Consider the following 17,790-nt stretch of genomic DNA (forward strand, 5'->3'; position numbering starts at 1 on the left):
TATGTTATAATTAACGGTGTATATGTGTGTGTGTGTGTGTGTGTGTGTGCGTGTGCAGGCGTGTCGTCCCTCATCTCTCTGCTGACCTCAGCGCGGGAGGAGGACCAGCCGCGGCTCAACGTGCTGCTGTGTGAGGCGGTGGTGGCCGTCTACCTGGCGCTGCTCATCCACGGCCTGGGAACTCACAGCAGCAACGAGCTCTTCCGTCTGGCCGCGCATCCGCTCAACAACCGCATGTGGGCCGCCGTGTTCGGGGGCGGAGCCAAAGTCATCATCAAGCCAAAGAGACCCGAGGCCCCTCCAGGTAAAACCATCATTTGCTGGTGAATTATTGATTATTGAGTTTATCGGTTTCTGTCGTCGCTGCGTGAACTCTTCCTCCCTCCACAGCCTCGGCTCTCCTTCTGCCTTTAGTAAAAAAAAGGACAAGAAATCCGCCACTGTTAAAGGGACAGTTCAACATTTAGTCAGATCCTCCTCTCCCCATAACCCCTATAGTCACAGCAGTAGGTTCATCATCACCTTTAATTATCGGTGCATGTTGTTTTGAGATGGGCGGGGCAGAGACGTGAGCTGCTCAGTGAACACAATGGTGAGGACAGGTCCCCTGTCCCTCATCAAACTCATCAAATACACAATCCAACAACTCCACAACGCTCTGGTGGACAAGTTGTGAGCTGCACATTCACCACACTATGAGATAATAACACAACGTTACCACACAGAGTTGTTTTAGAGGGAAATGCAGCCGGAACTACATTCCAGACACGAGTATTTGCTTCATGTGTCGTAATGTTACATAATTATACGTTATTATTTCCTAGCGTGGTGAATGTGCAGGTCACCAGAGCGTTGTGGAGTTGTTGGATTGTGTATTTAGTTTGATGAAGGAAACGTGGAAATACCGTGCAGCTCACGGCTCTGCCCCACCGATCTAAAAACAACATCCACCAAAAAATAAAGGTAACAAACCCACTGCTATGACTATATGGAGTATGTTGAACTATCCCTTTAAACTTTGCCTGCTAAGCCCCTGCAGTGTGCAGACTTCTTGTCCTTATTTTGTAGGTTTGCACACGGCACCTCTCTGGATGTTCGTCCTCCTTCTGCCTTCATCATCATCCTCCTCCTCCTCTTGTTGTTTTCTTCCTCTTCTTCCTCCACTCGTTGATCAGAAGTCTTCGTCCCTCTGGCTCCACATTGTCCACATTAGTCCACAGATATGAAGCTACAGTTCAGTGCAGCGGCGTCGTGCTGCTGCTGCTGCTGCTGCTGCTGCTGTGTCGTGTCGGTGTGTTGAGTTGTGTGAGTGTTGCCTCTGCCCTGTGTCCCAGTGCCAGCTGACTTTGAGGCAGCCAGGCCAGAGGAGCCTCAAGTCCAGACAGGAAGACCAGAGCAGAGCAGCCTCAGCCCAAACCCCACTCCTCCCAAACGACCCCCCCCTCCTCCTCCTCCTCCCTCTTCCTCCCTCCCCAGGGCGGCGGGGGCCGGCTGTGAGTAACGGGGCCGCTGGCGGTGGATTGCGGTGCTGGTTTGCTGGTTTGCAGGATTGCAGTGCATGGTTTGGTTGGTTCTCGTGCAGGTTTTTGCATTTGGTTTGGTTTGGTGCGAGATGCTTTAACAATGAATGCCCCATTCCAGACCAGCAGCCCACTAGTGCTATGAGGACGGTTCTTTGTATGTGTTCTGTGTTATGACAAGCCCACAGCTGTATGTGTGTGCAGTGCACTGCAAAAACCCCAAATCTTTCCAAGAATATTTGTCTTATTTCTTGTCAAAATGTCTCATTTCTAGTCAAAACTAACCTCTTTCCACTTAAAATAAGACTCATCACCTAAAAATTAACTTGTTTTTAGATAATTTTCACTTGTTTCAAACTAATTTTCACTTGAAATAAGTAGAAAAATCTGCCAGTGAAAGCAAGTTTTTTGTGCTTGTAATAAGAAAGAAAAACTTGCCCCATTATCAGATTATTTCAAGTGAAAATCTGCTTGAAAGAAGTAAAAAGTGTCTAAAAACAAGCTACTTTTTATGTGATGAGTCTTATTTTAAGTATAATGAGATTTGTTTTGACTAGAAATAAGACAAATGTTCTTGGTAAGATGTTGAGTTTTTGCAGTGTGTCTGTGTGTGTGTGTGTGTGTAGGTGTAGGTGTGTGTGTGTGTGTGTGTGTTCTGCATTGCATGCACATGTTGTAACTCATCTCATTGTGTCGTCTCTGCTGTGCCACTGAAGCCTCTGTTGGACCCAGACAGGACAGTCCAGAGTCCAGAGAGCAGCAGCCTCAGTCTGACTCTGACTCTGAGACTAAACCAGGTACAACCCCCCCCCCCTCCATGCCCCCCCGCCCCACTAGTCCACTAGTCCTGTCTGTGTGTAGATCACAGACGCTGATAGAAGCTCCTGTGACTGTCAGAGGTTTAGATGTGAAGTCAGAGTCCACACTACTCCGTCTACGTCTGCGTCTGCGTCGTCGTTGGTTCAACTCTTTTAGGTTTAGGTTTATTTATTTAGCACACATTTATATTCAATGGTGCACGGAGGGAACGAAGCCGATTGGCTCGTACATAAGATCCACTCCTATAACAAATTAGACAAATAGACACATTTCTATGGCTAACAAATGAACATAGAGAAAAAAAAAGGAGATAAAGTGCATACATCATCAACGTTATATGAGCAAAATGAACAAAAATTAGGAAAAATGGAGAGAAATAGAACAAAGTAATCAGTAACAAATAGACAATAGAAATAAGGCGCAAAAAAATCATTCATTTAAATCATAAAAAGACAGAGTAAGGATGTGGGATATGGAGAGAGTGGGAAATTCAAGAGAAGTTGAGATGTATTTTTAGCTGCTTTTTAAAAAGTGGATAGGAAGAAATGGATCTTAGTGAAGGAGTCCATTCCGTGAAACCCTCCGATCCGTCCTGGGATGCACCGATCAGATATCGACTAAATATCTAGATGTTTATGTTTAAATGATCCATCACCTGGTATTTATATCTGTTTCAGGTGTTGAATGGGTCTTAAATGCACATTTTTGAGAAATAATATGCAACATTCACCTTGATTTAGCCCTGTTTGTGTACCAAATTTTGGTCTCGTGAGAAAAATATGCGATCTTGAGTCCTCTGGAAGCTTGAGGCGGTGCTGAGCGGGGGGGGTCCATGAATCCATGCATTTACCGCGACTACTGAAACCATGGAAACGTAAACATAAAATTCCACCGGAAGAGCAAAACTGGCTTACGTTTTTGACATTCGGAAAAAGGTGGATAACTTAATGAAATAAAATTTGATGCAGACTGATCGGTTCATTGTAAAACATGTATTTATTGATGTAAATGTGGTCACTTGTACATACAGAGCCCAGAGGCAGCGCTGCTCCTCTGTCCAATACACACATGAAGCTTCACTTTTCATTCAAACAAACTAATGTGACTGCCACAATTGTTAGATTTCATCAATGAGACCAACATTTATCTCCTAAAAATAATTTAACCAGCCGGCGGTAACCCTCTAAAAAGCTGCGAGTAAGTTAATTAGCGATTGTTTTCTCCCCCGGGATGACGACGGAGGTTGGCCGGCCGAGCAGCTCTGCTGACAGCTACCGCCTCTGTGATGTTGCGGTCGCTGCGGAGCTTCACTTCTCTGAAAAACATCGGAGCAAACTTCTAAACAGCCGTCATTTGGATCTAAACAGTTACTTTCTCACATGAAAAAATATTAAAACTTAATAAAGTCACGTAATAACAGCGCTAGAGCAGGAAATAAAACAGATACAGCTAACGTTACGGCTACCGCGGCCGTGTACGGTGTAGGGGTGCCCCGTCTCCTCGGCTTTTACTGACGTCAACGAAAAGCCCAATCAGAAATCTATTTTTTTCCTCTCCCGGTGAATTCAAGGGGGAGGAGGCGAGAGTGAAGTTCTTTGGCCGGAAAACAACATTAAGTGACAAATTGACAAATTTACAGTCGAGAGTTTGTCCATTGTTGTGTTTTATTTTGAAATTTATTTGACTTCCTGTTTGGGACGATTCGATCTACGTTGATGTATTGATGTGAACTGTGTGTGCTGGCAAAAATAGACCTGGTGAGTGCATTGCATGCTGGGAAATGCACTGATTGACTTAAATGGAAGCGTTTTGCTCGGACGAACACAAACAGAACACGACGGAGACGTGTGGAAGCTGTTCAATCAAGAAACAGTGTGTTAGATACGAGCTGCTGTTCAGACTGAGGCAGAGTCAGAGCAGAAGAGTGTGAAGCCTCTTCCTCCTCTTCCTCCTTTTCATCATCCACTAACGAACGGCCATTTTTAAACACAACATGCTGCGTTGTGCGTTCACTGTCGGTCGCTCTCCATCGTGTGTTTGCCTCCTTCAACGGCTGCAGAAACTAAAGAATAAAGAAAAATGAAATGAAATGAAATGAAACGCTTTGAAGCTCAGTTCATCATCGTTGTTGTTGTTGTTGTTGTTGTTGTTGTTGTTGTTGTTGTTGTTGTTTGATGTGTCCTCTGTGTGTATCCTCCTGTGTCACACACACTACATCAAATGTTTGCTGTGTGTGTGTCTAACTGCACTGTCTTGTCTGTGTGTGTCTCGTCTCGTGTCAGAGATTGTCATCGTCGTCCAGGATAACGGTGCAGGTTTGTGTGTGTGTGTGTGTGTGTGTGTGTGTGTCTTGCTGTCAGCTTCACCCTCACTGTTTGTGCATCTTCTCTCCAACTGTGTTGTGTCAATGTATTGATCTCCATGTGTGTGTGTGTGTGCACTGCAAAAACTCAAAATCTTACCAAGAATATTTGTCTCATTTCCAGTCAAAAATGATCTAATTCTGATCTAATAATGATCTGATCTAATCTAATTCTACTTAAAATAAGACTCATCACATAAAAAGCAGCTTGTTTTTAGACACTTTTTACTTCTTTCAAGCAGATTTTCACTTGAAATAAGTAGAAAAATCCGATAGTGGATCAAATTTTTCTTTCCTTGGCACAAAAACTTGCTTTCACTGGCAGATTTTTCCACTTATTTCAAGTGAAAGTTTGTTTGAAACAAGTGAAAATGATCTAAAAACAAGTTAATTTTTAGTGATGAGTCTTATTTTAAGTGGAAAGAGATTAGTTTAGACTAGAAATGAGACATTTGGACAAGAAATAAGACAAATATTCTTGGAAAGATTTTGAGTTTTTGCAGCGTGTGTGTGTGTGTGCGTGTGTGTGCTGTGACTCTGCAGACGGAGCAGGACGAGCAGCTGCTTCATCACTTCCTGTTGATCTTTGTCCTGATCTTCATCTTCATCGTTTCTCTGCTGCTGATTAACCATCCTCCTCCTCCCTCCCCCCCTCCAGCCGCGCCCCCCCAGCCCCCGGCGGAGGACGTGGACCGGTACCGACGGAGGTTCAACATGAGGATGCTGGTGCCGGGGCGTCCGGTGAAGGAGACGCCGGCCAACCCCCCTCCTGTCCCCGCGGAGAGACCGGCCTACAGGGAGAAGTTCATCCCCCCAGAGCTCAGCATGTGGGACTACTTCGTGGCCAAGGTGAGAGAGAGATTTTAAACAGATTTTGAAATCTCTTTTTTTGCTATCCAGGATCACTTAATCTGTCTCAAAGGGATAGTTCAACATTTTGTCAAATTGGCCCATTGCCATAATCCCTATAGTCATAGCAGTAGGTTCGTTACCTTTAATTGTCGGTGCAAGCTGTTTTTAGAACGGCGGAGCAGAGCCGTGAGCTGCTCAGAGCTACGCTACGGAGGCTCATTATGGGATTTCTTGGTTTCCCTCATCAAACTCATCAAATACACAATCCAACAACTCCACAACGCTCTGGTGGACAAGTTGTGACCTGCACATTCACCACGCTATGAGATAATAACACAACGTTACCACACAGAGTTGTTTTAGAGGGAAATTCATGCAAAACCACTGATGCGCGTTGCCTTCAGGGACAGTTTTTCATCAAGCAGTCTCTGTATTTACCTCTAAAACAACCCATTTTCAAGATTTGATCCGATCCGTTATCCAAAATCTGATCAGTTTACTTTTGAACCACTGGGCCCTGAGCTTCACTGTTTCCTTCTTCCTGAATTTTCTCATTGTTTCCTTTCCTCCATCTTTCTATCCTCTCTCTCTCTCTCTCTTTCTCTCTCTCTCTCTCTCTCTCTCTCTCTCTCAGCCCTTCCTGCCGCTCTCCGACAGCAACGCTCTGTGCGACTCGGACGAGAGCGGAGCGGAGGACGATGAAGACGACGACGACGCCTTCCTGTCGGACACACAGATCACCGAGCACTCGGACCCCAACTCCTACAGGTAGGACCACCTCTGACCTCTGACCTCTGACCTCTGACCTCGCTCCGCCGCCACGCGTCCCGGTCTGGAGCCGCTGCCTCAGGTTTAACCTCCTTCTCCTGTGTGTGTGTGTGTGTGTGTGTGTGTGTGTGTGTGTGTGTGTGTGTGTGTGTCTCAGCTGGGCTCTGATCCGCCTCGTCATGGTCAAACTGGCTCATCACAATGTCAAGAACTTCCTGCCGCTCACCGGCCTCGACTTCACAGGTAACACGTCATCATTAAACCTGGAAAAAAATGACATTGCGACATTTTAATTTACTGTGATAATATATTGTGATATTAAAAAATAAGTACTATCAAATGATTACTTTTTTTTTAATGAGATTAGGATTAGGATTTATGGGAGATTTCCTGATAGTATTGATCATACATCAACAGAGCAAGCATCTTGATGTAAATAAACAATCTTTGGCTGATCATGTGACCGCTGCCAGGCTGCCTGCTCTACACAAATCAATCAATCAATCAATCAAGTGTGTAAAATGTATTGATTACGCAATATATCACGACAGGTCGTGGCCCCTTAGAGTGGTATAATGATCAATTTCATGTAGTTTTATTCAACCAGAAATACATATTATTCAATAAAATAGCCTCACTGTGAAAAAACTAGTCCCACCTGTCCAGACGTTAGCTCCAAGTAGCTCTGCATCTGGTCTTTTCCTCTGTCACTGCTCAGTCCCCTCTACCATTGTTAACCCTCTGGAGGTGAAAGTTCACCTTAAACATGTCAATTCAACTACTTTAGTCCGTTTTTTAACATCGTAAAAACATCAACTGTCTTTTGCTACGGACTGCAACAGTCCGTTGTCATGGATACATGACAACAACTTCCATTCATACCAGTCATACGTGCCTGAGGCGGAGTGATAGCCTACGCTGTGATAAGGCTTTAGAATAGTAGCCGTGGTATATGCTCATTATACCACGGTTAACAACCAATCAGATCGCCGGATTTCACCTTTCCGTTTTATAATGCATAATAATCGTGATAATCGTAACACCGTGATTATTTCTCTGACAATAATCGTACCAAGAACAACTATAATCGTGACCGCACTAGTTGCCGGTCTCCCGACCAACACAGCAAGAATTGATGCCACTGTGATGGTTTAGTCTGACATGGAGACCATCGTGAAAGACAAACAAATCGTGTAGTCTGAACCCGGCTTAAGTGTGTGTTTGTGTGTGTTTGTGTGTGTGACAGACCTGCCCGTCACCTCGCCCCTCGGCAACGCCGTGCTGAAGACTCTGGAGAACTGGGAGCAGCTTCTGCTCGAGCGCATGAACAAGTTCGACGGTCCGCCCCCGAACTACATCAACACGTTCCCGACGGACCTGAGCGCCGGAGGAGGACCGGCAATCCTGAGGCACAAGGCCATGCTGGAGCCAGACAACACACCCTTCAAGTGAGGAGCACCACACACACACACACACAGACACACACATCAACATCAACAACACAAGTCATTAAATGTGATGTTCTGACTCCTGTACTTTTACATCACAGATCAGAATCTGATTCGTGTCTTGCCTCACTCCCGAGTCCATGACCAGCAGATAGACACCATCCTTTCAACTGTGCGTGCAGTAACCATGGAGATAGAGCCGTATCGCCCGTAATTAGCTTAGCTCAAACACTGGAAGTGTATAGGTAGTGTTAGCCTGCCTCCACCTAAAGTCGCTAATTAGCTTAGCTCAAACACTGGAAGTGTATGGGTAGTGTTAGCCTGCCTCCTACCCGAGCCGAAACCAGCAGTCAGAAGCTGATTTCATTTTAGCTCTAAACTCTGTAAATATATCACTTTATCAACATTTCAAACATGTTTAGGCGAGAAAGTAGCCGTTTAGATCAGCAGTGTGTCGTTAATTTGTCTAAATACCAGCTGTTTACAATTTTGTTCGGACGAGTTCATCGCTACTGAAGCTAGCCGTTGTGACCAACGCACTTCCGGTTACTTTCACAAAATAAAACACCCGTTGCCCTTTACATACAGAAAACCATGACGATAGAATTTGTGCTTTTACTTTGAAATAGGAAGCTAACCTACCCTCGATGTAGCTAGCTTGAACCAAAATAAAGCGTCTTTGCTTGAACCCTCCGTTTTGACCGATCTGGTCCCGTTAGCGGCATTTGACCGCTCAAGATGCCTTACCGGAGAGTTTTGTCAGCTCTGAGACGAAGATCGGCCCGCCGGTTTCCGTTTAGAGTTGCTGAAGAGTTTCTCTGATGACTTTAGGTGGAGGCAGGCTAACACTACCCATACACTTCCAGTGTTTGAGCTAAGCTAATTAGCGACTTTAGGTGGAGGCAGGCTAACACTACCCATACACTTCCAGTGTTTGAGCTAAGCTAATTAGCGACTTTAGGTGGAGGCAGGCTCACACTACCCATACACTTCCAGTGTTTGAGCTAAGCTAATTAGGGGCGATACGGCTCTATCTCCATGGTTACTGCACGCACAGTCGAAAGGATGGTGTCTATCTGCTGGTCATGGACTCAGGAGTGAGGCAAGACACGGAAAAAAAAATGTTGGCGTATCCCTTCAATGGACTTTAATGGTTTGATGTGATGAAGTGAATTTATTTCATTTTTCTCTCCTCTAGGACCAAGAACCATCAGTCGTTTCCCGCCCGGCGTCTGTGGCACTTCCTGGTCAAACAGGAAGTTCTTCAGGAGACGTTGATCCGTTACATCTTCACCAAGAAGAGGAAGCAGAGTGAGGTGAGATGAGTCTGTGTGTGTTTCCTCCACTTCAACACTCGCCGTCTTAGTTCATATCTACACTGTGACTCTGTTCTTTTGTCCATTCACTCATTTGTTTATTTATTTAGTTCACCTCATGAACGCGTCGGCCCAGTCGTTCATGAAACATTCATTATCAGAGGTCATGAAGTTATTAGTGGAGCTACTGTAACTGAACTCTACGGACTCAGAGAGACTTGTCAGGAGCTTAATGTTCTAATAATCACATGATAATAGTTGATTAGTTCAATATGTTTAGTCGTTAAATGAGCGGCGTGCAGCAAAGAAACATCGTCTTTATCAGAGGAAGTGTCTGCAAATATGAAACGGAACAAAATCTGTTCAATATATATTTTAATTTCATCTCTGTTGTTGCACTGTAAAAACTCAAAATCTTTCCAAGAATATTTGTCTTATTTCTTGTCAAAATGTCTCAATTTTAATCAAAACTAATCTCTTTCCACTTAAAATAAGACTCATCACCTAAAAATTAACTTGTTTTTAGATCATTTTCACTTGTTTCAAACAAATTTTCAATTGAAATAAGTAGAAAAATCTGCCAGTGAAAGCTAGTTTTTTGTGCTTGTAATAAGAAAGAAAAACTTGCTCCACTGTCAGATTTTTTTACTTATTTCAAGTGAAAATATGCCTGAAATATGTAAAAAGTGTCTAAAAACACTAACTTATTTTTAGTATAATGAGATTTGGATGACTAGAAATTACATTTTAAAGCAGAAGTAAGTGGTCCGGTCGTTTTGGCTAATGCCTCGTTCCAGGCAGGCTTTTGAAATCGTAAATTACAGCTTCAAGTCACAACTTACGACTTTGTAGCGTTCCAGGCAACCCACTCGTGTTTTTCCGACCTGTTTTACCAGTGAAAGTCACTATAACGGCCACTCGTAACTTCCGACCTGTGAACTCGTACCAGATCGAACTGGTATGACTTCATGGTCGGAAAAATACGAGTTTCCTTGAACGCACCATAACAGTCCTCGTCCCTACGTCGCCACATTCACGGCGTCCCTTGGCTGCACACACAGCCCTGCATGCCGTTCTCTCTCCTCATTGGATAAAAACTGTAGGATACGATAAAGGTTTTCTCCTCGGCTCAGAGCAGAGCAGAGTGACTGACAGACCCGTGTTTCGGTCCAAACACTCTATGTAAGTGATTGCTGTCGGAAGATATAACTATTTAAGACTTATATTAACACAAATATATCACTTACTTCTGCTTTAACTAGAAATAAGACAAATATTCTTGGTAAGATTTTGAGTTTTTGCAGTGTGTCGCGATACTTTATTGTCGTTGTCACTGAAGAACATGAGGTTTAGCAACAGTTCATCCATAAAGCAGCACCTGTAAGACATAAATAATGTGCTGTCTTGTTGCTTGTTGTATAAATAAGGATATTGCGCTGCATATTGCATTCTTGAACCCACACAGTTTGTTTCAGACACTTGATGATTCACTGAGCTCGTTAAACTGACCATCATCATCATCATCATCAACGAGGGTCCATAAACATTAATGTGCATCAGTGTAACACACAGACTCACACTGAGCTGCTGGTAGTTTTTAAAGCTCTTATCTTTGCTTTGACTCCTCAGACAGTTCGCTCTTATCTCTGATATCTGCAGCTCTCTATTTATATTATTATGTAATAATCACTGTCAGACACTTCACTGCTGCATGTGACACACACACACACACACACACACACACACACACACTCACACACACAGCTGTTTTACACTGCTACACCGTTTATCACCAAATATTCATCAAAGATTTTTTATTGTTTTCTTTTCATTCCATGTTTTATTTTTCTGTGTTTGTGCATGTGTTTGTGTTTGTGTTGTGTTGTGCTGTGTTGTGTTGTGTGTCCTTGTGTCTATACTGCCTCTGTGTGTGTTGTTGTGTAGCCTGTAGAGAACCATATGGACCGTTTAAGCCCAAACTGCATAGCAGGAGCTAGCAGTCCCTCTAAGGTAGTATCACTTCCTACAGTCCAGTCCAGGCCCGGCTCTCTCTGTCTGTCTGTCTGTCAGGAGGAGTCGCTGCAGAGGAGAAGCAGGAGGAGCAGGAGGAGCAGGAGGAGGGAACTGGAGAGTCAGCACAGGGTCAGAGGGTCAGGTTTAGAGGTTCAGGTTCAGAAGTTCAGGTTTAGAAGTTCAGGTTTAGACGTTCAGGTTTAGACGTTCAGGTTTAGACGTTCAGGTTTAGATGTTCAGGTTTAGATGTTCAGGTTTAGATGTTCAGGTTTAGACGTTCAGGTTTAGATGTTCAGGTTTACAGCTTCAGGTTCAGATGTTCAGGTTTAGATGTTCAGGTTTAGATGTTCAGGTTTAGATGTTCAGGTTTAGACCTTCAGGTTTAGATGTTCAGGTTTAGACCATCGGGTTTAGATGTTCAGGTTTAGACCTTCAGGTTTACATGTTCAGATTTAGACGTTCAGGTTTAGACATTCAGGTTCAGATGTTCAGGTTTAGACGTTCAGGTTTAGATGTTCAGGTTTAGACCTTCAGGTTTAGATGTTCAGGTTTAGATGTTCAGGTTTAGACCTTCAGGTTTAGATGTTCAGGTTTAGACCATCGGGTTTAGATGTTCAGGTTTAGACCATCGGGTTTAGATGTTCAGGTTTAGACGTTCAGGTTCAGATGTTCAGGTTTAGATGTTCAAGTTTAGACGTTCAGGTTCAGATGTTCAGGTTTAGATGTTCAAGTTTAGACGTTCAGGTTCAGATGTTTAGGTTTAGATGTTCAGGTTTAGATGTTTAGGTTTAGACGTTCAGGTTTAGATGTTCAGGTTTAGATGTTCAGGTTTAGCCATTCAGGTTCAGATGTTCAGGTTTAGACCTTCAGGTTCAGATGTTCAGGTTTAGATGTTCAGGTTTACAGCTTCAGGTTCAGATGTTCAGGTTTAGATGTTCAGGTTTAGACCTTCAGGTTTAGATGTTCAGGTTTAGATGTTCAGGTTTAGACCTTCAGGTTTAGATGTTCAGGTTTAGACCATCGGGTTTAGATGTTCAGGTTTAGACCTTCAGGTTCAGATGTTCAGGTTTAGATGTTCAGGTTTAGACGTTCAGGTTCAGATGTTCAGGTTTAGATGTTCAGGTTTAAACGTTCAGGTTTAGACCTTTGGGTTCAGATGTTCAGGCTAAGACCTTCAGGTTTACATGTTCAGGTTTAGACCTTCAGGTTTAGATGTTCAGGTTTAGACCATCGGGTTTAGATGTTCAGGTTTAGACCTTCAGGTTCAGATGTTCAGGTTTAGATGTTCAGGCTAAGACCTTCAGGTTTACATGTTCAGGTTTAGACCTTCAGGTTCAGATGTTCAGGTTCAGATGTTCAGGTTTAGATGTTCAGGTTCTGGATCAGCACCACACTGGGTGAATCCGTCTCCTCTCCGACTCAGTCTCTCAGCGGCTCCTCTGGAACTTTTCTTCCTCTTCTTCTTCCTCTTCTTCTTCTTCTTCTGGCTTTGAGTCTTCTCGTGCTTGGATCTAACTGGTTCTGGTCTCTTCTGCCCTCTCACCTCTCACCTGTCAGCTGATCCACCAATAACACGTCTCCCTGTGTCTCGCTGCTCCTCCTCCTCCTCCTCCTTCCTCCAGCTGGACTCACTCTGCTGGAGCTAAAGCTAAACTCAGAGTCGTCTACTAACGTGCATGTTCACTGTCAGGCTGCTGGTCATGGAGGACAGAAACTCTACAGAACTCTACTGCCTCTGATTGATTAACTCTGATTGATTAACTCCACCTCTTAGTTAATGAATGTGGCTGAACTTATAGTGGGATTTTCTATAGCGTTAACTTCATGTGCAGGTGCAGGGGATCTGAAATCTGTTGTTGCTTTAATAGATGGAAATTGATTGACCTGATAATGTTAATTATGAGTTAATGAGGAGCAGCTGTGATTAGTTCAGACCTTGATGTGTGTGGTTCCTCTGCTCCTGCAGGTGGAGGCCGACCTGGGATACCCCGGAGGAAAAGCCAAGATCATCCACAAGGAGTCGGATATCATCATGGCGTTCGCCATCAATAAGGTCGGTTTTAATGCGTGTGATTAAAGGGACACGCCTTTTTTTTTTTTTTTTTTCGTGTCTTGCCTCACTCCCGAGTCCATGACCAGCAGATAGACACCATCCTTTCGACTGTGCGTGCAGTAACAAGGGAGATACGGGCAGAGCTACCGCACCGCTAATTAGCTTAGCTCAAACACTGGAAGTGTATGGGTAGTGTTAGCCTGCCTCCACCTAAAGTCATCAGAGAAACTCTTCAGCAACTCTAAACGGAAACCGGAGGGCCGATCTTCGTCTCAGAGCTGACAAAACTCTCCGGTAAGGCAACGGGACGAGATCGGTCAAAATGGAGGGTTCAAGCAAAGACGCTTTATTTTGGTTCAAGCTAGCTACATCGAGGGTAGGTTAGCTTCCTATTTCAAAGTAAAATCACAACTTCTATCGTCATGGTTTTCTGTATGTAAAGGGCAACGGGTGTTTTATTTTGTGAAAGTAACCGGAAGTGCGTTGGTCACAACGGCTAGCTTGAGTAGCGCCAAATTCGTCCAAACAAAACTGTAAACAGCTGGTATTTAGACAAATTAACGACACACTGCTGATCTAAACGGCTACTTTCTCGCCTAAAAATGTTTGAAATGTGGATAAAGTGATATATTTACAGAGTTTAGAGCTAAAATGAAATCAGCTTCTGACTGCTGATTTCGGCTCGGGTAGGAGGCAGGCTAACACTACCCATACACTTCCAGTGTTTGAGCTAAGCTAGTTAGCGACTTTAGGTGGAGGCAGGCTAACACTACCCATACACTTCCAGTGTTTGAGCTAAGCTAATTACAGGCGATACGGCTCTATCTCCCTTGTTACTGCACGCACAGTCGAAAGGATGGTGTCTATCTGCTGGTCATGGACTTGGGAGTGAGGCAAGACACAAAAAAAAAATGTTGGCGTATCCCTTTAAAACCACTTATATTGAGATGTGGAGAATAACTTGAAGATACAAACGGACCTGGCGCCTCCTTTAATCTCCTCTCTCTCCTCCTGGCTCCTCCTCCTGTAACAGGCGAACTCCAACGAGATCGTGTTGGCGTCCACTCACGACGTGCAGGAGGTGGACGTGTCCACTCTGGTGGCCGTGCAGCCGTACACCTGGATCGGAGAGGACTTTGACAAAGAGTCACGCAGGTCAGAGCCACAGCACAAAGACACAAAGTCACAGATACAACAACAACACAACACTGAAATGACATAAAACACGTTTCCTGTCGGTCTGAAAGCCAAGGAGAGTTTCGTTTCGTTTCGTTTATTTCGGTCAAGAGAAGTAACAAACCAGAGAGAAAAAAAAAAAACATCCATCAGAGTAAACAATAAGTAAACAGAAAAAGAAAATTTGGACCGAAAAGGCATAGGCTGAAGCATAGCTTATTACGCCTACCCTGTTACAACTCAAGTTAATTAAAAAATGTTAAAATGTACAATTTGTTATTTATTAATAAAAGAAATAAGCAGTCACAAAAGAGTGAAAAGAGAGAAGCTGCTTGATTTGATTTCCCTTTCTTCTTCCTTTCCTTTCCTTTCCTTCTTCTTCTCCTTTCCCTTCTTCCTCCCCTACTTCCTTCCTCCTCAAAAAATTTGGAAAAAGTGAAAGACAATCAAACATACAGAACAAAACAAAACAAAAATAGCAGCAGCATAGCACGTGTCACCACTCATTACTCTAACTTATATAAATCATCCTGTTTTTAAGTACTTGCCAACATATTGGTCTGTAGAATGTTTAATTATCTTTCCACATAACAGGCTGGTTAGTTATAACACTGCGTTACAACTAACCCTGCTGTGTGACATTTTATTAAAGCCTAGCTAACATTTTCTGGGTAATGGTAATGTGATTTAAATCAATCTTTTGTTTTAGACAATAAAACAATTAATAAGATCATACATACATGAATTCGGTGACTTACACAAGCAGCTCAGTTATCAGAAGACAAGTACAAAGTTCGTACAAATCAAAGTCTTCATATTTTTATTCCTTATTTCTTTATGTGTCCTGTACTTCTGTGCTGCTGTTGCACATGTGGGATCAATACAAAGTCTTATGTCTTAATCACATCTCCTCTGGTCTGGCCTCTGACTGATTCATGATGTTATCTGGTTTTCCAAGTGGCAGGTCTGAACCTCTCTTTGTGTGTTTGTGTCTGTGTCTTTGTGTCTCTGTGTCTCAGCTCTGACGACATCGACCACCGCTCGTCTCACACCAACATCGCTCAGGCCAGCAGCTCCGCCCCCTTCGCTCCTCCTCAGATGCCCGTGTCGGCGTCGATGCCGTGGCTCGGCAGCGGCCAGACCAGCATGGGAGCCAGTGTGGTGAGACTCCGACTACACACACACACACACACACACACACACACACACACACACAGTGAAACCAGCAGTGGCCGGTCTCGTCCACCAGGGGGAAACTGAGCTCTGTGCTGCAGCTACGGTGTACATTTTAGGACATCCTCAGGTGTCAGGCTTCAGCCTCAGACTTTAGATGAAAAGGCATAAGGTCTTAGGAAAACATCTGTCAGGTGTCCACTAAACAGCCTCAGAAAAAAGTCGTCAGACCAAAAGGCATCAGAAAAAAGTCGTCATACCAAAAGGCGTCAGAAAAAAGGCGTCAGAAAAAAAGACGTCAGAAAAAAGGCGTCAGAAAAAAAGCTGTCTTTGTCAGAAAAAAGACGTCAGAAAAGAGGTGTCAAAAAAAAGGCGTCAGAACAAAAGACGTCAGAAAAAAGGCGTCAGAAAAAAAGACGTCAGAAAAAAGACGTCAGAACAAAAGACGTCAGAAAAAAGGCGTCAGAAAAAAAGACGTCAGAAAAAAGGCGTCAGACCAAAAGGCATCAGAAAAAAGGCGTCAGAAAAAAGGTGTCAGAAAAAAGACGTCAGAAAAAAGGTGTCAGAAAAAAATATGTCAGACCAAAAGGTGTTCTTCAAACTTTGATTCAGTTGGGGCTTTTTTTTTTGGAGGGGGGAGCAGACTAGTAAATTATTTATCTATCGCTGTATTTAATGACGTCATTGAAACACGACACCGGTAACGAGCTGTCGTGCAGAAAAGAGACTGCACCCGAAAGGAACACGCGTCTCCGATATGTAACGCCAGGTTCACACCGGACGCGGAAGTGCCATGAATAGACGCGGAACAGAGTCTGTTTCCTACCGGCGCCCTTGTTAACCGATTGTGTTGTTCACACCAGATGCACCGCGGCGCGCACCTCCGCAGCCGGCTCGCACCCTGCAGCGATCGTTTTGGTCTATTTTGTGTGTGAGTCGCGAACGATCGCATCAATCTGGGCAGGAAGTTACCCAAAGAAACACAAGAGAATTCGGTTAATTTTCAAGATTAAAGCAATTTTCAAAATAAAATACTGCGATTGACAAATACAATAGCCGTGTGTTTGCGTTTTGCCTACACACACAGCCACAGTCGACCCACACATACACTACACACGCAGCCACAGACCCACACAGCCTACACACAGGCAGAGGCGCTGGTTGACCGGTATGGAGAAATGCGCATCTGGTGTGAATGGGAGGGCTCCAGCTTGCGCGCGATTTTCCTTTGTGCAGCGCTTCTGCCAGAACAGCGCGGATATGTCGGCCTGACATAAGTGTTGACGGTTTACTTTTATTGCTATTGTTGTTGTTTCTACTGCTCTAGGATGAAAAACATCATGTTTTGTTATGTGATGTGAATTTACGCCATTTTAACCTATAAATAAAGTTATAGCCTATTTAAATATTCAACAATTTCATTTTCAATGATTGTATGTGGATAAATACATTCATGCAGAAAGCTTTGATGAGCAATTACATAACACATAACAAGAAATTAGTATGTGCTAATTATCATGTCACATTTAAAAACATGATGTTTTTAATTTTACAGCAGCAAAAAAAAAAGTATGGTCTGCAGACTGTTAAATCAAGGTTTGAAGAAATAAAAATAGTCAGTTTTTAATCTGATGTCTTTTTTTCCGACACCTTTTTTCTGACACCTTTTGGTCTGATGCCTTTTTTCTGACGTCTTTTTTCTGACACCTTTTTTCTGACGTCTTTTTTCTGACGCCTTTTGGTCTGACGCCTTTTTTCTGACGTCTTTTTTTCTGACACCTTTTTTCTGAACATCTTTTTTCTGACGCCTTTTTTTCTGATGTCTTTTTTCTGACACCTTTTTTCTGACGTCTTTTTTCTGACGCCTTTTTTTCTGATGTCTTTTTTCTGACACCTTTTTTCTGAACATCTTTTTTCTGACGCCTTTTTTTCTGATGTCTTTTTTCTGACGCCTTTTTTCTGACGTCTTTTGTTCTGACGCCTTCTTTCTGACGTCTTTTTTCTGACGCCTTTTTTCTGACGTCTTTTTTTCTGACACCTTTTTTCTGACACCTTTTTTCTGACGTCTTTTTTTCTGACACCTTTTTTCTGACGTATTTTTTCTGACGCCTTTTTTCTGACGTCTTTTGTTCTGACGCCTTTTTTGTGATGCCTTTTGGTGTGACGTCTTTTTTTCTGACACCTTTTTTCTGAACATCTTTTTTCTGACGCCTTTTTTCTGACGCCTTTTTTCTGACGCCTTTTTTCTGACATCTTTTTTCTGATGCCTTTTTTCTGACACCTTTTTTCT

General features: G+C 43.4%; 1 protein-coding gene across 2 annotated transcripts in view; it reads left to right on the forward strand.

Moving 5' to 3' along the window:
• dmxl2 (Dmx-like 2) overlaps positions 1–17,790 on the forward strand; it is a 98,419-nt gene that overhangs the window by 71,265 nt on the left and 9,364 nt on the right. The window contains exons 38-49 of one of the 2 annotated variants that reach the window (XM_085804977.1): positions 59–304; positions 1,335–1,493; positions 2,237–2,317; positions 5,360–5,550; positions 6,188–6,321; positions 6,479–6,564; positions 7,568–7,769; positions 8,968–9,085; positions 11,030–11,095; positions 13,065–13,151; positions 14,185–14,306; positions 15,347–15,488. In XM_085804977.1, coding sequence (XP_085661103.1) covers positions 59–304; positions 1,335–1,493; positions 2,237–2,317; positions 5,360–5,550; positions 6,188–6,321; positions 6,479–6,564; positions 7,568–7,769; positions 8,968–9,085; positions 11,030–11,095; positions 13,065–13,151; positions 14,185–14,306; positions 15,347–15,488 — 1,634 coding nt within the window. The remainder of the gene's footprint in view (positions 1–58; positions 305–1,334; positions 1,494–2,236; positions 2,318–5,359; positions 5,551–6,187; positions 6,322–6,478; positions 6,565–7,567; positions 7,770–8,967; positions 9,086–11,029; positions 11,096–13,064; positions 13,152–14,184; positions 14,307–15,346; positions 15,489–17,790) is intronic. The other variant, XM_085804985.1, reaches the window with a different exon arrangement.

The sequence above is a fragment of the Trachurus japonicus genome, chromosome 3, assembly GCF_045865225.1.
Source record: "Trachurus japonicus isolate A0001 chromosome 3, Traja_1.0".
Classification (NCBI taxonomy): Eukaryota; Metazoa; Chordata; class Actinopteri; order Carangiformes; family Carangidae; genus Trachurus; species Trachurus japonicus.